Source organism: Barbus barbus, assembly GCF_936440315.1.
Source record: "Barbus barbus genome assembly, chromosome: 21".
Lineage (NCBI taxonomy): Eukaryota > Metazoa > Chordata > Actinopteri > Cypriniformes > Cyprinidae > Barbus > Barbus barbus.
The window spans coordinates 29,419,391-29,434,535 of NC_136749.1; the positions used below are offsets into that span (position 1 = coordinate 29,419,391).

The window sequence follows — 15,145 nt, forward strand, 5'->3', positions numbered from 1 at the left end:
AAATAAAAGCAAAATCTAAATATTAATAAATTAATAAATTATTAATAAACTGTAATAGTGCATAAAAATATTAACATTATATATATATATATATATATATATATATATATATATATATATATATATATATATATATATATATATATATTAGAATTAATAAAAAAAAATATTCATGTATTTAAATGTGTGGATTTCCCATTATGCAATGTAAAATTACCAAAACATAATGACAAATTGACAAAAATCACTTGAATCTCCCTGTATTACGTTTTTGTTACCTATATTTTTTCTTAATACTGTATATTCGTGCACTACAGAACAAACGTAGTGTTCTCATGCAAATCAAAGTTGATGTTTAGTGGAGAAAGAAGCTGCTCTAATGACTCCAGACCTGCAGGTGTCGCTGCGGCCTGCGGCTGCGCATGCGCAGAGGACAGCAGTCTATCAGCTGACCGTGAGTGAAGCCTTTGGAAACACTGGAGTGTGATTATGAATATCAAATCTTAACAAATATTTAGTTAAATCTACCAAGTCATCGTCGCTTCATCTCGTTCAGGTTGAAATCAGGTAAGCTCCGCTGGAGAAAGGACTGTTTTAAAGAGTCTGCAGATTTAGCTGTAGTGTGGATTAGAGATTATGTTTATGTGATTTATTATAATTAATAACTCGTGCTTTCAGGTTAAGAAACATCTCAGATGTGGCGTAATGCAGATTTGAATTTAGCCTATTTGTGCAGTTTTCTTGTACTGTATGTATGAAGTACTGCGTGTTTATGATGCTTTGATATAAAATAATAATAATCAGATCAAATATATATGATCAAATATATATGATCAATCATCTGATATCTGATGAGATTATTACTCTGATTGATCACTGATCATTCTGAGGCTTCAACTCGTGACTGTCATTCATTTTGAGGAAATGACCCAATCCATGTTCAAAATTAATATTATATCCTACTTATAATAATAATAATAATATATTGTTCTCAACTTCTCATTAGTTGTCAAATAACATGACAGTTTATTTAAAATTAAGATTTTCACTTTAAAATGTAAAGGGAAGTTCTGTATAACAGGGACCTACATAGAAAAACTTGGATTTAAATGAATAAATATTTATAAATGAGTCAATATTCATGTACAGGGCTGATTTTTCACAGTTTTTAAGTAATGAAAATATTAACGTTTCTGGTTATATATTTGATCAGGTGGATATTGATTGTTGTATATTCTTGTAGAGGAAAACCTGTCTGTGTTTGGGTGTTTATAGAGTCATCTTTACAGCAATAAGTAGAATTTGAATCTTTAATATCTGGCATACATGTGGAAATCAATGCCAGAAATCTCTATAAAATATAATCCTTACGCCGAAATACCAAGGCCTAAAATTTAAAACTACACGTTTATTTTTTCAAAAACATCTAAAATCAATTTTATTTGTTGGCAGGGCAAGTACAATTGTGCATTACAGAAAATAAATGACCATTGTTTAGGCTTTTATTAATGATGTTATTTTCTTGATTCTGTATTTATTTTAATGTCTGTAAATATCTTTGATAGAGTTGGTGGTGCAGTATGAAGTTTGTTCATTATTAATGAGTATATTAATGTGTTTCTGCTTTAGACTCTCCATTTCTCGCTCCGCAGCCATGACCGAGTTCTGGTTGATTTCTGCTCCTGGAGAGAAAACCTGCCAGCAGACATGGGACAAACTAATGACGGCCACAACTCGCACCAACAACCTCTCCACCAACAACAAGTTCAACATTCCCGATCTCAAGGTCACATTCTCTTCCTCTTCCTCTTTTTACAGTCTTGAGCTGAGCAGCCTTTTGAGCTCTGGCATTGCCGATTTCTTCTTTAGTTGTTTTAAATGGGGTGCCACAGTCAGTCATTTAACTATAACTTCTAAACCTTTAAAGACAAACCTGCTGTGATTTCCAAGGCTGTTAATCAATGGTACATGCTTTTGTTGAAACCACCCGTTCACTTATTTTTAAAATAATCATGTTTAACACACACACACACACACACACACACACACACACACACACACACACAGAGACACACACACACACACACACACACACACACACATAGGTGTATGTATATATATATATATGCATGTTTTGCAATAAACTTGTTTCTATAGATATAATCAATAACTCTAAATGAACAGTTTTATATTTTACCATTATTATGTCATTCCAAGGCTTCATGGGATTGTAGTTCTTTGTCGATTCCTCTGATTGCAAATAAAATTAGCCTTTTTCAGAGCAAATGAATAAGTCTTGTTCCTATTGCCCAGGGTCAAGTGACCCTGCTGGCCTGTGTCATCTTAACCAGTCACTTTCCGCCTGACAGGATGAGAACAGAGGCGGCGCCACTCTAAGCGCCGGCGGCCCCTGATGTCTCTACTGATCAAATCCAGCCTGGCTGCGTTTGTATTGCTTCATTATACTGGATGGTGATCAAAGTGTTTCTCTTCTCTAAACGCTGCAGGTCGGGACATTAGATATCCTGGTGGGGCTGTCTGATGAGCTGGCCAAGCTGGATGCTTTTGTCGAGAGGTAAAGTTGTTTTTTCTTTCCTTTTTTACACTCGGCACTGCAATTCCAATGTAAACGTTTACATATTCATGCAAAATTAATATTCATAGTGTGTGATTGTGCTTTAAGGATATTTTTTGTGTTTAATAAGATGCTTTGGGTGGTTGCTAGGGCGTTGCTAGGGACCTTGACTCCCAAGCCTTCATCTTTAGATCCTAGGCTTTCTAGGTCCCTCGTTCAATCTCAGCATATGGATTTTTTGGGGGGTTTTATTGTCCATCAGATGAAATTCTTAAACTCTAATCATTCTTATATGTAACACAAAATGTGTGGAAGGAGTTATGCACCAAACTTTAATATTTAGGGTTAGGGCTTTAGAGTCGCTCACCCTAAATATGAGCAGTACACTGTAAAAATAATTTTTGGTAACACTTTATTTTAAGGTGTCCTTGTTACACACGTTACATGTACTTACTATTATAATAACAACAAATGATGCATAATTACATGCAAGTAACCCTAAGCCAAACCCTAATCATATAGTTAGTACACGTAGTTAATTAATATTACTCAGTACTCAAATGTATGATAAAGGACACCTTAAAATAAAGTGTAACACATTTTTTGAAGTTGTAAATAAAACAAGGATTAATGGAGTGTTTTAACAAGAACCTACAAGAGATTATTAAGTATTTCTACTTCAAAATTTCATGTTTAATTCAATGTATTTACGTTTCTTTTTTGCTTGAGTCGTTTCTAAATGAAAATAGTTTCTATACCACATTTTTTCAGTGATGCTCGACTATTAAAAATACTAATTTTAAGGCCTTTCTGCCTAAAAGAATCAAATATCTTGCAGATTTGAGTTTTTGTGGTTTCTAGTGATGACGTATTCAGTCAAAACTCCTTGCGTGTGTTTCTTTACTCTTGTGCGGTGAGGAATCCTCATATAGGGGAGGTTACTGTAGCGTCTGCCTAAAGTGAGTTATTAGCAGTTTGGTGACACGCTAGCTTCCCTTTCTGCGATCATATTTAAATTGCATGACTTATAGCTCATCCGTAGATGTGAGATTCTATTATTTCCTGTTCGTTTTAAAGTAAAACATATTCCTCAATTTAAGTATAAAAGATGGTCAAAGCGTGCTTCGGTAATATTACTTCCTGTCAGCCTTACGTTATTTTAACATAACAGCAGGAATCAATCCTGAGTTGCATGCACAGAAGTCATTTTGGAGCATCTCCAGTCTGATATATTGCCTCTATTTTAATTTTTGCTTGGTTTGGCCAGAATATTCTCACATTTTTATTATGATGTTATCCAAAGCCATTTTGCTAAATGAAACAGTGTTCCTGAATCATCTGATATGTGTGATGTGAGAATGTCCAATCTAGAGTTTTCAGAGGGCTGTGATGTCTTTTGATGCCGTTCACAGTGTGCTGAAGAAAGTGGCTCAGTACATGGCCGACGTGTTGGAGGACAGTCGAGATAAAGTCCAGGAGAACCTGCTGGCTAATGGAGGTGAGAGTCACTGGTATCTGTGGCATGAAATGATCAGACGCTGTTTTGTTGCATTACTTCTCATTTTCTTTGTGTTTTAGTCGATCTGGTCACCTACATCATAAGATTTCAGTGGGACATGGCCAAGTACCCTATCAAACAATCCTTGAAGAACATTTCTGAGATTGTATCCAAGGCAAGTGATCTGATACAACCATTTCTATGTGAATTTTGGGACTAAAATCTGCAATGACTTTACTTTTAGCACTCGTTGCTTAGAGTAAAATTAAAGTCATTGCAATATTCACAGTGTTTCTTCATTTATATCACTCATTGGTAATATTTGTGCATATTTGATATAAATGTCAGCCTTATTTATTATTGATATGGAGTTAGGCCGTTCTGGTGCTTGAATGCCACCTCAGATGCTGTTTTAAATGAAACTCTCTCCCTCTGCGGTTCAACAGCAAGTCTCACAGATTGACAACGACCTGAAGGCTCGAGCGTCAGCATACAACAATCTGAAGGGAAATTTACAGAATCTAGAGCGGAAGAATGCGTGAGTAACTCTTATTTACAAGGGTTTTATTTCATATTCATTATTTGAGCTTTATTAATTTAGTTAGTAACCTGGAATCTAGTTATTTGATTTAGTGCATTGATTTCTTTTTTTTATTTATTGAGTAAGTACTGAATATATGATGCAACACTTACAAATTAAAGAGGTCATATGATGCGATTTCAAGTTTTCCTTTCTCTTTGGAGTGTTACAAGCTGTTTGTGCATAGATACGATCCCTGAACTCTAGACTAATGTCTCAAAACCAAAGAGATAGAGGAGCAACAATATTGTACAGTCTGTGGAAAATAATGTGTTTTTTGAACCTTAAACCGCATAAACGCATTGCATTACACCAAATAAACAATAATGTTCTTTTTAGTGACATCATATGACCCCTTTTGAAAAAAAAACAAAAAAAAAATTTTACAATGGAAAATTCAGGGGTTTTTTCATGGAACACAAGATATTTTTTTTAAAGAATATTTCTTAAGATTTTTAAAAAAGAATATTGGCAGAGCTCTTTTCCAGATAACAGTTTATACATCTGACAAATTGAAAAAAAGTCATCCTAAACAGTCATAATTTCAGTGTTTGGGTGAACTACTCCTTTAAGAAAATAAATGAAAGGAAAGACTTTGAGAGTCATGGTTAGGAAAGCATTTTCCAATGAACCAGTGTGATTTGTGTGGTCTCACCAGAGGGAGCCTGCTGACCAGGAGTTTGGCAGATATTGTCAAGAAAGAAGACTTTGTGCTTGATTCTGAATACCTCATTACTATGCTGGTGGTGGTACCAAAGTAAGTGACATGTTCCAGATTTTTCCCATTTTATCAATGAATTCAAATGTGATGTTTTATTTTTTATAAATCAAAGAATTAGAATTTTGAATAAAAATCTTACCAAATGTTAGAATTGGACACGTTAGCAATATACTATTGATAACAGCTAAGAGAACAATGATTCGGTGAATGTGATGAACTGTTGACGTGTGATGCACTCTATGAAGGACCATATGTATAACATATCACTAGGAGCTATTCACAGAGCGAATGGGGCAAAAAGCAAGGAGACGGGAGCTGAACTTCTTTTAACTTGAGCACTGTGTTTTTAGAATGCCATTTCATGCACTAGACCAGGGGTCATCAGACTTGATCCTGGAGGGCCGGTGTCCTGCAGAGTTTAGCTCCAACTTGCCTCAACACACCTGCCTGGAAGTTTCAAGTATACCTAGCAAGACCTTGATTAGCTGCTTTAGGTGTGTTTTATTAGGGTTGGAGCTAAACTCTGCAGGACACCGGCCCTCCAGGACTGAACTTGGTGACCCCTGCTCTAGACACTGCAAAAAACACAACACTCAAACGCCATCAAGCACATATTTACATAGAAAAAGAATGGAAAAGCAACGCAGTGGAATGAAAAACCTGTAATTAACTACTATTATATGTCTGATATTTCATGTTTGCATGCATTTATACTTTCAGTCGTTTCAAATTGCCTTGACTTTTTTTTTGCATTTTTCTTACATTATTTCTGAACATATGATATGTTTAAGTTTGTACAATATGTGCCTTCATGCATCGTTTTTACAAAGATATATAACAAGTGATTTGTTTTACATTTAATCCATGTTGAAATCATGTGTGCTGCAAACTTTCTTTAACTAGTTAGTTAATAAAGAAAATTTATGTTGAGAAGTTTAATGTAAAAAAAATTGAGAATTGGTCAAACGTTACAAAAAATAAATAAATAGAGATTTTACTTTTTGCCATATTTATGTCAATTCCAGAACATAAAAATGACTTTTTGGATGCACTCAAAGCTATTGCGTTGAATTTTTCTCATGCACATACTGACAGCAAGTTTTCTAACCCTTCAGAACAAATTATACTGACTGGCAGCGCACTTACGAGACTCTTTCAGAAATGGTGGTGCCACGATCTACAAAGTAAGAAACTTACAACAATTTAGATTTATAATTCTTGCTTGTCTCAGGAATCATGTACCTGGTCACAGAATAGAAATGAAGGAAAACTGATCAAGTGCTAATAAGAACATGCTGTGTTTTGCCTTTACATAATGGAATTATTAATTTAATAGTGTCATATAGGTGTTGTTTGTTTTAAAAGGTGTTCATTTAAAAAAAAAAACACAATATATGGGATTTGGGGAAAGCCTCTGGTTGAGGAGAACATGTTTAGGACTTAAGACAAATTAGTGGCATGCTGGTTACTTAGAAAGCCAATTAACTAATGCAGCATTTACCAAGTGTCTAAAGTGAATATGATAGGTGTTTTGTTAATCTCACTGGAGATTGTCATTATTGTTAGTAAAGTCATTTTTTCGACTGCATTACTGTTGTACTATTTTTTTTGTTTTTTTACTTAAACGAGTATAATTTAAAGGTAACCCAACAGTTACTACCATGATGTGTAAATGTTGTGCAATTCAAACATTTTTAATGCATTAGAGTAATCTGAATTTTCTTCATGCAAAATATCATTCTTATTTATTTTGAGTGAAAAATGAGTGGGACATTTGAGATTCTCCCTGCTAGCCAATACTTAATATAGTGTTATTTTCTTCTTGGCAGTTTACTTTTTGAGGACCAGGAAAGCGGCCTGTTTACAGTCACGCTCTTCAGAAAGGCCATCGATGACTTCAGACTCAAGGCCAGAGAAAACAAGTAAACAGCTGATTTCAGCTCCACCGTGTGGTCATGAATCACCGTTTAGCTGTCTGAGAAAATATCCAGTTAATGCCTTAGTCATCCCAGTGTCTGCTTCACAGGTTCACGGTCCGGGACTTCCAGTACAACGAGGAGGAAATGAAAGCAGATAAGGAGGAGATGACCAGACTCTCAACTGACAAGAAAAAGCAGTTTGTATGTATCTGCTAGATGGATCTTCAGAGCAGTTGGCATGTTACTTCATCAGTGTTGGATATTTTTAACTGGTTCATACATGTGTCCTCTGCAGGGTCCACTTGTTCGATGGCTGAAGGTGAACTTCAGTGAGGCGTTTATTGCTTGGATCCATATTAAGGCTCTGAGGGTCTTTGTGGAATCAGTGTTGAGGTAGCGACACAATATAACATCTTTAGGTTCTTAGAGAGCTCATATCTGAACTTCTAGCACTTGCTGATGTGAGCTAGATGAATGCATGAACAGTTTGAACGCGTCATCATTTGTTTGGTAAATTTCTTATCATATGGGATGGACAAATAGAAAACCTAAACAAAACTCAGCTTCAGTAAAAAATTATTTTGGTGTAATAATTTTAATAGAATTACACCAAAAAATTTAGTTTTGGATTCAACCAAGTGCATCTATGTGGATTCGGTTTTGGCCCAGAATTTTCATATCCGTGCATCACTTATTTAAATAATTTTTATATATGTGACCCTGGACCATAAAAGCAGTCTTAAGTAGCAATAGTCAAAAATACACTGTATGGGTCAAAATGATTGATTTGTCTTTTATGCCAAAAATCATTAAGATATTAAGTAAAGATCATGTTGCATGAAGATATTTAGTAAATTTCCTACCGTAAATATATCAAAACTTCGTTTTGATTAGTAATACGCATTGCTAAGAACTTCATTTGGACAACTTTAAAGGAGATTTTCTCAATATTTAGATTTTTTTGCACCCTCAGATTCCAGATTTTCAAATAGTTGTATATCAGCCAAATATTGTCCTATAATAACAAACCATACATCAATGGAAAGATTATTTATTCAGCTTTCAGATAATGCATAAATAAAAAAATTGACACTCAAGAGTGATTTTGTGGTCCTGGGTCCCATATATATTTTTAATTCTAAATAAACAGATATGGATTGCCTGTGAACTTCCAAGCAATGCTGCTGCAGCCCAACAAGAAGAACATGAAGAAGCTGAGGGAGGTTTTGTACGATCTTTACAAGCACCTGGACAGCAGCGCAGCTGCCATTATCGACGTAGGTTTACTTTTGGCCGTAGGCTATGTTTATGTGTTGTGTGGTTTAAATACAAGGAATTATTTTATATTTTATGTAAGTTGTTGTCATCTTTTTCCTGTTCCAGCAATCTGCCATGGATATTCCTGGCTTGAACCTCAGCCAGCAAGAGTACTATCCCTACGTGTACTACAAAATCGACTGCAACCTGCTGGACTTCAAATAGAAGAACTGCTTTTATTCACGTGCGCCTCCTTTTGTTGTGTCTCTGTGTATAAATCTAAGTGAAATGAAACTGTATATTGCTGAACTGTTGTTCTAGTCACCCCGCCATGCATGCTCATTCATATTCAGAGATACTTCTCTATTGTCGTTCAGCCAGTGACTGCAGGAGAGTATCTATATCTGCCGCCCCTAGTACTTTGTTTACATTTCTTTTTAAAGAATGCCATTGTGTTACCATATGTGCAGGTGAATGAAATTATGCATTTTAAGTCATTCCACTCATGTTTTGTGACGTGCAGCAGGTACATCTGATGTTAGTGATAGATATTACTGTGTGTGTTTTTAACCTTTATTCTTAAAATGAACCAGTGGTCCATTTAAACAAACACAATGAGAGAGAAAAGTGTTACAAAGATGCAATATATATGTGATGTTATGTACATTTGGTGTTTAAAGAGTTATATGTGCGAAATTGTGTCATGGAACCAAAATATAAAGTTATTATAAATGCATAAAAAATGTGTGGTGTTTGTTTTTAAAACACATTTACCAACTAAATGAGCATTTCCAGAAGGCCAGTCAAAATATAATGTGCAAATAAATGAAGGAAAGAAGGTCAATTGTAATTTAATTAGCTCATTGCTCACTGAATTTTGACAGTTTTAAGAAAGCAAGTTAGGGTGAGAGACTTTTAAAAGTATAATACAGCATAAAAAGTATGAATTTACACAAAACAAAAGCAAACATGCCTCGGTAATTATCATTTAAAGTAGAATCTGTACATTCAAAGTAGAACAAATAATTAACATTTAAGCAAGGTATTTTGAATTATTTGTTAAATTGGTTATAAGAATGTTTTTAATCCCATATATCTTGTCAAAGCCACATGCCAACTTTTTATTTCGTAGCCTAAATAAAATATTGCAATCTGTAAAACCATGTAAGGCGGGAACGACCCCTCAATCAATAACTGAGAATATATATAAAATAAAGAGAAATAGACTTTATAATCAACTACAATTCTCAGGGGGGAAAGTAATATAATGACATCATTAAAAAAAAAAAAAAAGCAAATTGTAAACAGATTCCAAATTAATCATATTGAAAATATGATTAAAAATATTTTTAAAATAGCCTAATTTTTATATATATATATATATATATATATATATATATATATATATATATATATAATATAACAGCCTGAGACCCAGCTATGGAGTTTTTGCCATTATATCGTCATGTAATTATCTACCCTGTAATTATCATTTAAATGTGATTAATTTTCAAATTGTCATAAATCAGCATCTCAGGAAAATGGGGTTTCAAATCAAAATATGACTTTCTGTTATGAAACAGGACATAATTTCACACATGTCCACTGTAGAGGACACCAGGACTAAACGCATGTTTATTACACATTTTGAGAGACAAACCAATTGACTAGTAAAATTAATTATATATCAATACTCCTATGAAATATTAGATATAATTATGAAAATCTGGCCAATTATTACTCCCATCTTTGTTCATAGATGCTCTCCCAACAGCATATTAACATGCAAATTAGACACAGATAGCATTGGGTTTAATGGGAAAACCATGGGAATTTCACACACATATTGCTTAAAGTAAAATACTAGACTATATCAAATGATTCTGTTAGATATTTTATAACATTAGAATCATCCTGAAACTTAAAAATTGATCAGTGATTAAAATTTTTTTTAAAAATGCCTTTTGTCTATTCATGTTTTTTTTTTTTTTAGTCCTGGTGTCCTCTACAGAAGACATATGAATAAAATATAATTTTTCAAAAATGTTATTTTTCCATATGTGACCCTGGAGCACAAAAACAGTCTTAAGTCGCTGGAGTATATTTGTAGCAATAGCCAAAAATACATTGTATGGATCAAAATTATACATTTTTCTTTTATGCCAAAAATCATTAGGATATTAAGTAAAGATCGTGTTCCATGAAGATATTTTGTAAATGTCCTACTCTATATATCAAAACTTCATTTTTGATTAGTAATATGCATTGCTAAGAACTTCATTTGAACAACTTTAAAGGTGATTTTCTCAATATTTAGATTTTTTTGCACCCTCAGATTCCAGATTTTCAAATAGTTGTATCTCAGACAAATATTGTCCTATCATAACAAACCATACATCAATGGAAAGATTATTTATTCAGCGTTCAGACAGGCTAATGTATAAATGTCACTAAAAAAAACCCTATTTTAAATAATTTAAATTGACTGGTTTTGTGGTCCAGTCCATTTTATTATGCTCCAAACAATGTAATGACATGAAAAAAATAATAAATTCATAAAGCTTTTTTTATGGGTTTCAGGAGAATATTATTAGGCTAAAATATTTTTGCAAATATGTGGTTATTGCAATGAATCGCCCTGATATGCTTTGTATGAATGCGCGTGTCTCCGCTGCTCCGCGCTCGCGTGCGTGAGGATGATCACGGTCCCGATGGGCTGCGGGGGAAGCAGATCCGCTGCGATCGAGCCCCGCTATTACGAGAGCAGAGACACCGAGTCGACCTGGCTCACCAGCACCGACACAGCTGCCGGTAACGGAACCGGCGACAGCGACAATACAGCAGCAGGTCAGACACGATCATCTTTATTAAATATATAACATAGAGAGAGATGCACACCCTTCAAATATTGCCATGGACGTATATAAAGCCATATGGCCCGGTTCTACAGGGGTGCTCAAATGAAATTAACTGAGGGTGCTATTGAAGCTGGAATAATGGCATTTCATTGCAGATTTTGCAAACTATCCAGTGCGTAATGGTTTGCGCTCTGGAGATCGGGTTCTATTCCGACGTGTTTTGCAGCTGTAGCCAATCACAGGCGTGCATATGATACGCATCCCTCATCCTACCCATTGCGTATCATATGCACGCCAAAGTCCATTTTGTTCCAAATCGAAATATAAACTCTTGCTATTGATACGCACTTTCATGTTTTTCTCTTGATTTCTTGTAGCAACACTCAATCAAAGGCATTCAGAGTTTTGCAGGTGTTGTGTTCAGATCATCTCGTTATTAACAAAGTGTAAACACACCGTTGATTTTAACGCAACTTTGTAAAATTGAGATGAACTAAAGATGAGAGACAGCTTTTAGTGATTATAATAAACTGAGCGCTTTTTGTGCAATGGACGGCACTAAAACCTTTAGCCTTTATATCCTGAACATATCAGCCATATCATTTATGAATATGGTAATCAAACAGTGTAATCTGAAACCCACACTGAGGCCCATAATGTATAATCCACAGATGAAAATAGCAATATATAATATTTCTAACAAATATTTAGCATGGTAACCATACAGCCCACATAGTTACCTTGAACACTGTGGCATTAGTCATCAAACTCTTTTCATGAAGCAGAAGCTTTTAGATGGAAACTTCAATTATGGTTTCATCAGTGGTTCTCAACCAGAGGCCATTAGAGGACCTCAACATGACTTAAAATGATTTAAAATAAGACAACCCTAGTAAAAAAGTCATATATTTAAAATACATTTGTGACCACAAAACCAATCATAAGGGTCAATTTTTTGAAACTGAGATTTATACATGAAACAAATAAGCTTTCCATTGATGGTCTGTTAGGATTTGATGGTGCAAAACAATCAAAATATGGAGAAAATGGCCTTTAAAGTTGTCCAAATGAAGTTCTTAGCCATGCATATTAATGACCAAGAGTTGATATATTGTTTTTTACATATTGTTTGAGTCTTACTGATATAAAAGTGATAATTAAACTTTATTTGGAGTACTGCTTGCGCACAATGTGCATTTCTTAATATTAAGCCTCAATGTGTTTTAATGTCATGATGAGGATTGTATGATCTTTGAATAATATTGGTCTTTAAATGCAAGATATTTAAAGTGTACCTAAAGTATACTTGCTCTTTAGCACAATCTAATATACTTCAGTACATCTTTAGTTGGACTTCAGCACTACTTCCACACATTTAAAGTGCATTAAGAACAAAAACCAATATATTCCTTATTTATCCCTCAACAGCTGTTTAGTGTCTTTGAGAAACAGGATTCCCGCTGTCAGCCTGGATGTAAGAGGGAGTTACATTGAAAAAGTGTGATTTTTATATATCTGGTAAAGTCACGGAAATGAATAAAACCTTAAAAAGCCACATAATAAATATACATGCAAATATATAACAAATATGCATGGTAAATTGTGAGGTTTTTTTATCCTTAATCCCAGTAAATCACGAATGACTGCAAATGTATTGGTTAAAAAGAACATTCCGCTCCTAAAACGTATATATATATATATTATATATTATTTATTTTTATTTATTCACAGAATCTAGGAGTGCCCATAGATTAAAATAAGTTTAAGAAAGCAAAACTAGGGAGTCACAAAGGTTGAGATCCCCTGGTGTATATCCATATGAAGTACTTCTGTTGTTGTTGTAAAGGTCAAAAGGAAGAGAAGCCCATGAGCAGAAGCTCTTCTGCCAAAGAGAAGCAGCTGGTGAACACCGGCACACAGTGTGGCAGAAACACCAGCAGCACCCAGAGGAGACCAGCGCACAGAGATGAGGTCAGATGGGTGAATAGTCACATGTCATATTTCTTTATCAATGGACTAGTTCACCCAAAAATGAAAACTTGCTACAAATGTGCTCATCCTCAGGCCATTCAAGATGTATAGATGAGTTTGTTTCTTCATCAGATTTGGAGAAATATGCCATTCAATCACTTGCTCAGCAATGGATGCTCTGCAGTGAATGGGTGCCGTCAGAATGAGAGTCCATCTGATAAAAACATCACAATAATCCACACCACTCCAGTTAACATCTGGAGAAGACAAAAGCTATCATTAACTTCAAATTGTTGCTTCAGGCTAAAATACTGTTTTAGTCCATAATCCTCCAGTGAAAAAGCCCATCTCCTGTTGTCTCTCACATCAAAATCCAGCCACATATTTGTTTAGATCTGTTTTGGCTTGTAAACGGTGCTTGATGTGTGCAGATTTCTCTCCTGATTCAGACCAGACCACTTTTTCACTGGAGGAAGCGCTATTATAGATTATGGACTAGTTAAAAATGTCTAAATGACATCTTCTCAAGATGTTAACTGATGGACTTGAGTGGTGTTTGGACTCTCATTCTGACGGCACCCATTCACTGTAATGGGTTATATAAATATGAGCTGGACCCTCATCCATTTATCTTCATATATTATGTCTTTTCACCATACAGTGCATTTTACAGGCTGGTCATTTGTTTTCTTGCAGGTTAAAAGTCAATCAAAGCAAATCCCGCAGACTGACGGGGTTAAAGGTGTAAACACGGAGGTGATGCCTTGATGTGTGAGTTCGTGGAAGGGCCGCTGCTAATGAGGGCCTTTCATTCTAATTAAATGCATATGTTAAATCAGATGGCAGATCTGATCTAATCGTCTGTTTGTCTGCATGAGCGCTGCTGTCTAACATGCTGCAACACATCATTTTGAACTGCTTTTGAAGTGTTATTTATTTCCCAACAGTTGTTAGTGTTTAATATTTTGTTGGTATTGTGTTTCCATCAGTATTGTGATATTCTAGTGCCTAATGAGTCTGTGTGATAATGCAGATATACAGATGTCTCAGGTTGTGATTAAGACACAATCAAACACAACATTGTCTTGTTCCTCTGAATGAAACGGACGCTGGTTTTCAGACTGCTTCATTTATGATTTAATGAAGTAGCCTAATATGTTTAATTTTAATCAGTTTGTTCATGATATTATTTAAAGTCTGGAAAGGATTTACATTTACATTTATTCATTTAGCTGACGCTTTTATCCAAAGCGACTTACATTCTGTGAGTAAAAACAGCACAAGAGCATTTTGATTTGATATTTTCAACTAAGGAGCTGATGAAAAAGCATAATAAAAATTATAAAACTGAAAGACTTTCTTGCTTCAGTTTTACATCTTGACATTTAAATTGCACCAATGTGTTTATTAAATGTAATGATTTACCTACCTTTAAGTCATGCATGGATCATATTTCACCCTAAAATCAGAAGAAATAAGCAATAAAAAAAGTACAATTTATTTTAATACAGTAAAAAAATATTAAAGAGAATCTAAATAATACATTAAAAAAAAAATTATTTTCATTATTTTTTGTATTTAGATTTTGAGGTGAAATGTACGGTGGCCGAGAGAGCTCAACGCGCTGCAACTTCAGAAAACACATGCAAATAGACAAAACACCAGCAAATCAAGAAAACATCTTCATCATTTTGACAACACATGCGCTGCAAATGCTCACAACACATGCAAATTGAGAAACGCTGCAAATCCTCACAACACATGCA

At 34.5% G+C, this 15,145-nt stretch overlaps 2 protein-coding genes across 3 annotated transcripts; both read left to right on the top strand.

Annotated features, from left to right (window-relative positions):
- Positions 1-402: 402 nt before the first annotated feature.
- Positions 403-9,288, top strand: LOC306886933 (V-type proton ATPase subunit C 1-A). Of its 2 annotated transcripts, none has more exons than XM_079444313.1 (13): positions 403-567; positions 1,630-1,786; positions 2,508-2,575; positions 3,988-4,073; positions 4,154-4,248; positions 4,520-4,611; positions 5,312-5,410; positions 6,490-6,558; positions 7,204-7,296; positions 7,401-7,494; positions 7,589-7,686; positions 8,444-8,570; positions 8,677-9,288. In XM_079444313.1, exons 2-13 carry the CDS (start codon positions 1,655-1,657, stop codon positions 8,773-8,775), a joined length of 1,152 nt encoding a protein of 383 aa, XP_079300439.1. In that variant the 5' UTR covers positions 403-567; positions 1,630-1,654; the 3' UTR covers positions 8,776-9,288. The 2 variants fall into 2 exon arrangements, with proteins under 2 accessions (XP_079300439.1, XP_079300440.1); XM_079444314.1 differs by having other exon boundaries at positions 430-567; positions 1,653-1,786.
- Positions 9,289-11,242: 1,954 nt separating this feature from the next.
- Positions 11,243-14,585, top strand: LOC306886881 (uncharacterized protein). Its single transcript, XM_079444236.1, has 3 exons — positions 11,243-11,361; positions 13,255-13,379; positions 14,076-14,585. The coding sequence occupies exons 1-3, from the start codon at positions 11,247-11,249 to the stop codon at positions 14,145-14,147; spliced, it is 312 nt and encodes a 103-aa protein (XP_079300362.1). The 5' UTR covers positions 11,243-11,246; the 3' UTR covers positions 14,148-14,585.
- Positions 14,586-15,145: the final 560 nt, after the last annotated feature.